This window comes from Leucopleurus acutus (assembly GCF_964270905.1).
Source record: "Leucopleurus acutus genome assembly, chromosome: 6".
NCBI classification, from domain to species: domain Eukaryota; kingdom Metazoa; phylum Chordata; class Mammalia; order Artiodactyla; family Delphinidae; genus Leucopleurus; species Leucopleurus acutus.
The window spans coordinates 55,884,596-55,892,518 of NC_139149.1; the positions used below are offsets into that span (position 1 = coordinate 55,884,596).

General features: G+C 38.5%; 1 protein-coding gene across 1 annotated transcript; it reads left to right on the top strand.

Annotated features, from left to right (window-relative positions):
* Positions 1–832: 832 nt before the first annotated feature.
* On the top strand, positions 833–7,717 carry G6PC2 (glucose-6-phosphatase catalytic subunit 2; the record flags this gene model as incomplete). Its single annotated transcript, XM_082841254.1, has 5 exons — positions 833–1,065; positions 1,641–1,750; positions 4,149–4,260; positions 6,297–6,412; positions 7,206–7,717. Exons 1-5 carry the CDS (start codon positions 848–850, stop codon positions 7,715–7,717), a joined length of 1,068 nt encoding a protein of 355 aa, XP_082697380.1. The 5' UTR covers positions 833–847.
* Between the last annotated feature and the right edge of the window lie 206 nt (positions 7,718–7,923).

A 7,923-nucleotide genomic window follows, 5' to 3' on the forward strand; every position in this document is an offset into this window, starting at 1 on the left:
CACGCTCTGTTTTCAGCAAACCATTTTCCTGATTGGTCAAAAGCCCTTTGAAATCTGTCACGTGAGCAACTCTCCCGTGCTCTCAAGTGTATTTTCTAGTCAATAAAAATATGCCTCATTCCTAACGGTTCCACTACCCAGGAGATCTACTACCCAGTGATCTCTAGCTCTGCTTTCTGGCTTCATGGTCTAAAAGCAACACATTTACTTCCAGATTTCATATATTCCATGTATTTCCTTCTCTGTTCCATAGCCATCATATTATTCTCTTTGCTAAAGAAATCTCAAAATATTTTTTATTTAAAAGTCTGCAATCAGAAAACAATCTGTCGTATCATATAAATTTTTCATGCCCAGATATTTACTCATCCATTTTCCTGAAAGACCCAATAAAATAGTCAAAGAGCCACAGTCTATTTTAAATTAAAATGCATGGCTTTAAGGGCTATTTGACATGCAGTAATTATTTGCATAGTCTTCTAGCCAAGCATAGAAATTGTTAATGTCTCTGCCCTTGAAGGAAATGAGCTGTGCAAAAAATTTCAAGCAAACATGATCCAACTGTTCACACAAAAGAGAGATTGCATAAGAAATGCATTGTGTCTCTACCCAAATTTCTCCTCTACTTGTCACAGATCAGCATGTACTTCACCTCTTTGGCACCAGTTAAAATCATAAACAGATGAGCTTTTCAGTAGAGGAGGGCAGACATGCCCTCTCCACAGATGGTCAGTATCACATGTTGCAGTAATGGCTGGACACGCCATGAAGGTACCATATAAAAACAGTGGGACTCAGAGAACTTCGGCTCCACTTGCTCTATGTGTAGAATTGCCTCTCTTTCAAGATGGATTTCCTTCATAGGAACGGAGTGCTCATTATTCAGCATTTGCAGAAGGACTACCGAGCTTACTACAGTTTTCTAAATTTTATGTCCAATGTTGGAGATCCCCGGAATATCTTTTCTATTTATTTTCCACTTTGGTTTCAACTTAATCAGGCAGTTGGAACCAAGATGATATGGGTAGCAGTCGTTGGGGATTGGTTCAATCTTATTTTTAAATGGTAAGCCTTCTGTTTTGTTTCATTTTTCCTAAAGCTTATTCTTAAATTTGTAGCTTGGTCTTAATGATCACATTTCAGATGTGTATAGTTTTACTTGGAAAATCTTTCAAACATACCAGTTAACTTGAAACACCTATTCCTAAATAGAACTTACATAAAGGCATAGAAATGTATACTTGATCTGACTTAGAAGAAAATTCCAAAAGCCTGTTACATATATGATGTGATTAACCAAGAAGTGAGTTAAACGAGCAGCATCATAATGAACAGATTGATAATTCCAGGAACCACTCTGATATTTCCAGTCTAAGTATCCTAAGCACCCAAGGACTTCCCCTGCGAGGAAAAATGTCCCTGTTTTTATTGGAACCTAGGATGCCCAAACTCCAGATGACTGTCATCCTCTGTACTGAGACACAGGCCAGAAAGCAAGTTCTTTCAGAGTCTTTTAATCACGAGTTTTCCCCATCAATGTTCTGCTTGACTCATTTTTATTGGAGAGAATTGTTGGTCTCCAATTAAGTAATAGTTGTATATTTAAATATATATGCATATTTATATTTCTTTAAATACAGGATATTATTTGGTCATCGGCCTTACTGGTGGGTCCAAGAAACTCAGATTTACCCAAATCACTCAAGTCCATGCCTTGAACAGTTCCCCACTACGTGTGAAACAGGTCCAGGTAAGCAATTATAGCAGCCGCAGGTTAACTAAAGATATTCCAATAGAGAGCCATTGTGCATGATGATCAGCTAATAACTGTACGATATCATAAAGCGTACTAAAGAAAATGTCATGCATGAGGATGCTAAAAGTTCATAAACAAAAATTGCTAATGAAAAGGACAAAAGTTTTATGAGTAAGAAAATTTCATTTTTTTAATTTGTAAAAGGGTTAATTAAGAGAATATTCCCCAAATGATTTTTTTTTTTTTTTTTTTTTTTGCTGTACGCGGGCCTTTCACTGTTGTGGCCTCTCCCGTTGTGGAGCACAGGCTCCAGACGCGCAGGCTCAGAGGCCATGGCTCACGGGCCCAGCCACTCTGCGGCATGTGGGATCTTCCCGGACCGGGGCATGAACCCGTGTCCCCTGCATCAGCAGGCGGACTCCCAACCACTGCGCCATGAGGGAAGCCCCAAATGATTTTATAGTTGGTGTTTTTTAGAAAAATGTCATGGTTTGATACTGAAACAAACAAAAAACAATTAGCTAGAACAAATTACCCCAAAACTATATTAAAATTCTAGAAGTGTAGCTTTATCTGCTGCTGTGCAATTTTCAAAGTTATTATAGATCTTCTGAGAATCACATGAATGAGGAGACAATAGACACAGTTTCCGTAAGAAAGATAAGGACTTCCTGGTATTACTATTGCCTATAGAAATTCTCTCTAAGCTTATAATTATTTCTTTTAAATTTCTTTTTTCTCTTGTGTATACAGTATATAAGTAGACTTCTTGATCCATTTTCTTTTTTATTATAAGTAAGATTCTGTATGAGTGTAAAATCTTTACTATGGGAGTTGAGTTTAAGATTTTTAAAAAGGTTTTTAAATATATATAAAGGTAAACTACACATTGTTTTAATTTCTAAGACTGTGTTATATTGGACCTCTCCACAATTTGTTACATAGACTAAAATTCTTGGCATTTGACATCCTGAGACTAACCCTGAATACAGTCAATGTGTAAGTTCCTAATAAGTTTTCTGAATATCTTTATTTTTTGCTCTCATAAGAGTAGACATCCATCTGTTATAGTACTTATCAAACTATATTATAGTTAATTCTTTAATATCTGGCTCCTCCAATAGACTGTGCATTCCATCATGTCAGGGTGGTGTGTATTTTATCTTTGTGAAAGCAATGTGGGATGGATGGATGAATGGATGGATGGATGGATAGCCTTTCAGACAATTGAAATGGTACTTTGGTTTACCCCAGAACTTCCCAGCATGTGTTCTGTCTTATGAGACATTTTCTGAAAAAAAGAAAAGAAAAGAAAAGAAATAATACATTTTACATTCACTCCTTGAAGATTTACAAGTCATGAAGCATATAAAAGGCTCTGAAAATTCCTGTTTAAGAAATAGACTTGAAAGAAACAGATCTATAAGAAATAGATTAGTCTTTATTTAACTTAATGTTTTTCAAAGAGACTGGTGTTGGGCTTTCCTGGTGGCGCAGTGGTTGAGGGTCCGCCTGCCGATGCAGGGGACGCGGGTTCGTGCCCCGGTCTGGGAGGATCCCACATGCCGCGGAGCAGCTGGGCCCGTGAGCCATGGCCGCTGAGCCTGCGCGTCCGGAGCCTGTACTCCGCAACGGGAGAGGCCACAGCAGTGAGAGGCCCGCATACCGCGGGAAAAAAAAAAAAAAAAAAGAGAGACTGGTGTTTAACCTGAATGAATCTCCCCTTGATAAAAACTCAGGGAGGACATCAAAGTAAAGTGATTTTTTAAAAAAGATCAAGCAACATGGGAAAGGCATTCTGGGAATAGAAAGGCTACCTGTCTGCTGATTTCTTCTGCCAGGATTAATACCCCTTTATAGCTTCCCTCATCCTTTTAATGACAAAGACTCCTTCTGCAGCGGCCAGCCAAAAGATAGGCATGGGGGTAGCTGTTGGTACCCAGCAGTCAGTTGGTAAATCAGACATAGCAATGATAGCCTTCAGATGTTTGACTTTTCAACCCAAGGAAAATAAGCTGATTCAAGATCCAATCCAAGTACTCCAGTTTTCTCATCAATTAAAAACAATTAGATATGAAGAATGACTAAGGATGTGGCAGATTTTCTGATGTAACAGCCTGAGTTCTTACTTACCCTTGAACATTTTGATTTCTGGACTTTGATGAACTTGAATAACCTGGGGAAAAATTTTGAAATAGTATTTTGAGGCTCAATTTGACTCAGTTTTCTTTATTTCTACCTATTTCTAAACATTACATAGAGCCTGTGCCCTGTGGCTTTTTTTTCTGAGTTATTTGTAATTTTCATGGCTAATGTGCTATTCTATTGTCCATTTCTGATAGTGATACTCTATTAACCACCTTTCAAATGGATTGCCACTTTCTTGTTGCAGGAAGTCCATCTGGCCATGCAATGGGCTCATCGTGTGTCTGGTATGTCATGGTGACAGCTGCCCTGGGCCACACCATCAGTCGGATGGATAAGTCATTCACCACTCTGCACAGGTCAGCTTTGCTCCAGTCTCTGTAGCCCTGGAACATGACAGTTTCAAACACAGAAAGTCTTTTGAAAAATTCAGCTTAGTGTATTTTTAGTTATTGAAATGTGCTTATTCAATTCTATCATATCCAAAATAGCAAAATGAATAGAAAATTAAGATTCTGCTTTAAGATAATACCTTAATTAGTTCACAGCAATTACATTATAGGGTTGGATATGTTTAATTGACTAATGACTTTCTAAATGTGCCTTTGGGTACATTAATACAATAATCCATAATACAATAATACAATGTAATCCATAATACAATAATCACTTTGGTAGCTCACAAATAGATCATCTAAAATTATATAATGATGTATTTCTGCATGCACATTCCCTTGCTTTAAGATTAACTAGACATCATTCCCCTTGAATGTATCCGTTACTTTCGTATAATTATGCTTTCTTCTTTGAACAGCCAATGATTTTGAAGTCAATAAAATATATTCTAGCTTTAAAGACTATGCAACCTTTTTAATTAAAAACATTCTAGAGACAAACTTAAATTTGAACGTTAGTAGATTTAATGTTAGTAGATTAATAACATTCCAAAAGGCCTAGACCTTTAAGATTATTCAAAATTTTTGTAGAAATTAGACTTTTTCCTTCTTTTCTTTCCTGATATACTTTATCATTAAAACAATTCTGAGCACCACTTTAATCATAAATTATTAGGCTACCTGAGATAAGATTTGTCAGTTAATTGCATAAAAAATACTGAAACGTACACCATTATATAAGTTATTTATAATAAAAAATTTCCAAGATCCATCTCATATTCTACTTTTTAGAGTAATATTGGGTAATATACACAACAAGTAACCAAAGGAATTTGGGTATCTTTAAAGTTTATCCTGATGAGACTGTGACCTGTATGCCTTAAGGTATTCATTATCTCAAACAACAACAGTAGAGAGTTGTTGTAATTTAAAGAAATTAGCATTTTCTATCCGTAGACAGTTTTTCAAAGTAGGAATCTAGCTAAGCCTCACCTTTTCTCTGTTAGTTCATTTGCTCCTCCAATTCCCAAATCTGGAAAATCATTTGTTTCTTCTAAAAAGAAATTCTCTTGACTCCTCTTTGATTCTTATAACTGCAACATCTCCTTCAGCCATCAAAATGTACTGAGTGCCTACACCTTACCTAAACATTACCACACCCTTATTGATTCTTCTTCCATATGGATAACTCCTGCTTACTTTCTCTTTGAAAGTCTTGTTTCTCTCTATTCCATAATTTTTCAGTAATCAAAGTTTGGTCCAATTATCAGGAACAAATCATTCAGAACACTCAAGGATTCCTAGAACTCATTATTGCTAATTCTTTTTTTATTAAAATGATGAGCATTGCTTGGATCTAAATATTTTTATAAGTTTTCTGCACACTGTGCTTCTAATCCAAGACATATAACCCACAGGTCACTTTTCTGTTCCTTATTTTCTATGTGTCAAGAAACAAGGAGCCAGGACTCTTGAGAGTCTGTGAAATTAAACCCAGTGAAAACTTGCCCTTGATGGAATGCTCATGTGTTTTCATCAGCGTGGCAGCTGCCTCTCCAGTGAGTTTTCTTCAAGCAAAGAGAGGCTGAGAGAGGAAAGAGGAAGCACATATGAAAAGGAGCAAAAAATATATATAATTCATTCTTGATCGTTGTGGACATTAATAATTCCCCCAAACTTGAATTTCCCCTACTTCATTAAAATAATTATCAGGATGCCAAGTTGGCTTCCTTTTACAGCATTTATTAAAATCTCAGGATATAGCACTGGTTAAGTTTAATGCATTGATGAATGTAGAAACATCTGTTAAAGCTTTTCAAATCCGATGGAGTACATAGAAAACATTTTTGGAAGAAAAAACTCTAGAATCATGATATTATATCACAGCTAGAAGATTCCTCTGAGAAAGATCATCTGGTGTCACTTCCCCCGCCCCCCGCATTTTTATGAATGATACAATTTCTTTGCCTTTTATGCTTGTATCTATTCTTCCATCGTAGACTCACCTGGTCATTTCTTTGGAGTCTTTTTTGGTTGATTCAGATCAGTGTCTGCATCTCCAGAGTATTCATAGCAACACATTTTCCTCATCAAGTTATTCTTGGAGTAATTGGTGGTAAATATGATCACTTACCTTTAGTTGTGTCATTGAATGCTTTAGTGTCCTGTGTTTTATGTTGACTCTCTCTGCTAATGTTCCCCAATCTCAGGTAATCCTATCAAGCCACTGATACTTAATGCTACCCTGGGAGCCTAAGGGGTTCCACACACCTCTCAAATTCTCCACGGACACAATGGCACATTCTCACTCAGTAGGATAAACCCATTACCTCTTCATGAGATGGGCTTCTCTGAAGTGTGGCTAGAGCTGAGTCCAAGTCTTAAACCACCACTTAGGACGGCGTGCTTGTGTCTTGGTTTGGGGGACTTAATAAGGCCTTCCAACCTGCACACCATGCCGTTCTCTCTGAAACACCTGCAGTGATTATTACCTGACCGTGGACTTCATTCAGCAGCTGCTTCGTATTTCCGAGGCAGCGTTCACCATGACTGAGTTTACACTGTTCAGCCCCATGTACCTTTTGAAGGCTCTCTACGTTAACTGGCTGTGGCAATTGAAAAATGAACTGCAAGCACCTAGATCAGTGCTCTGCCTATGAAGTGGTTGTCACTCAGTGCCCTGGACTCCTGACCCATGCCCCTGCACTAATGTGGATGGTGAAAAGACATGGGGCAAGTGTGGTTTTAGTTACTGCCTTAAAAAAAGGCTTTGGAAAATGGATAGAACCTAGGTTTCCACAGCCCTTTATCATTGAAAACTATGGCTAAATTCTTTAATGCAGAGAGGAATAATTCCTGAGAGGTTCAAAGGCAGACAGTTATCTTCAGTGTCTCTTTCCAATCCACAGGCATGCTTGTGGCAGAGGCCTTTGAACACACTCCAAGGATCCAAACGGCCAGCCTGAGCACATACTTGAAGACCAACCTCTTCCTCTTCCTGTTTGCACTTGGCTTTTACCTGCTTCTCAGACTGCTTGACATTGACCTGCTGTGGTCTGTGCCCATAGCCAAGAAGTGGTGTGCCAACCCTGACTGGATCCACATTGACACCACGCCTTTTGCTGGACTCGTGAGAAACCTTGGGGTCCTCTTTGGCTTGGGCTTTGCAATCAACTCGGAGATGTTCCTTAGGAGCTGCAGAGGGGAAAACGGCTATAGGCTGAGCTTCCGGCTGCTCTGCACCCTGGCCTCGTTGACCACACTGCAGCTCTACCATTTCGTCAAGATCCCGACTCACACGGAGTATTTATTTTACATGCTGTCTTTCTGTAAAAGTGCGTCCATCCCACTGACTGTGGTTGCCCTGATTCCCTACTGTATTCATATGTTAATGAAACCAAGTGAAAAAAAGATTAATTAGAGTTGTGCGGAGGGTTAGTGCCGTGCGGCCCCAGGGTGACCCTCCTCCTCCACCCTCCAGTGAGACCATAGGGCAGGGAGAGACTGGAAGCTTCCATTCGGAGGTCACAAAATGGCGGCCATAGGACCCAATCCATTCACATGTATGATTAGTTTGGCCTTCAGGGTGGTCTTTTTTTTTTTTTTTTCCTATTTTAGATTAGTTGC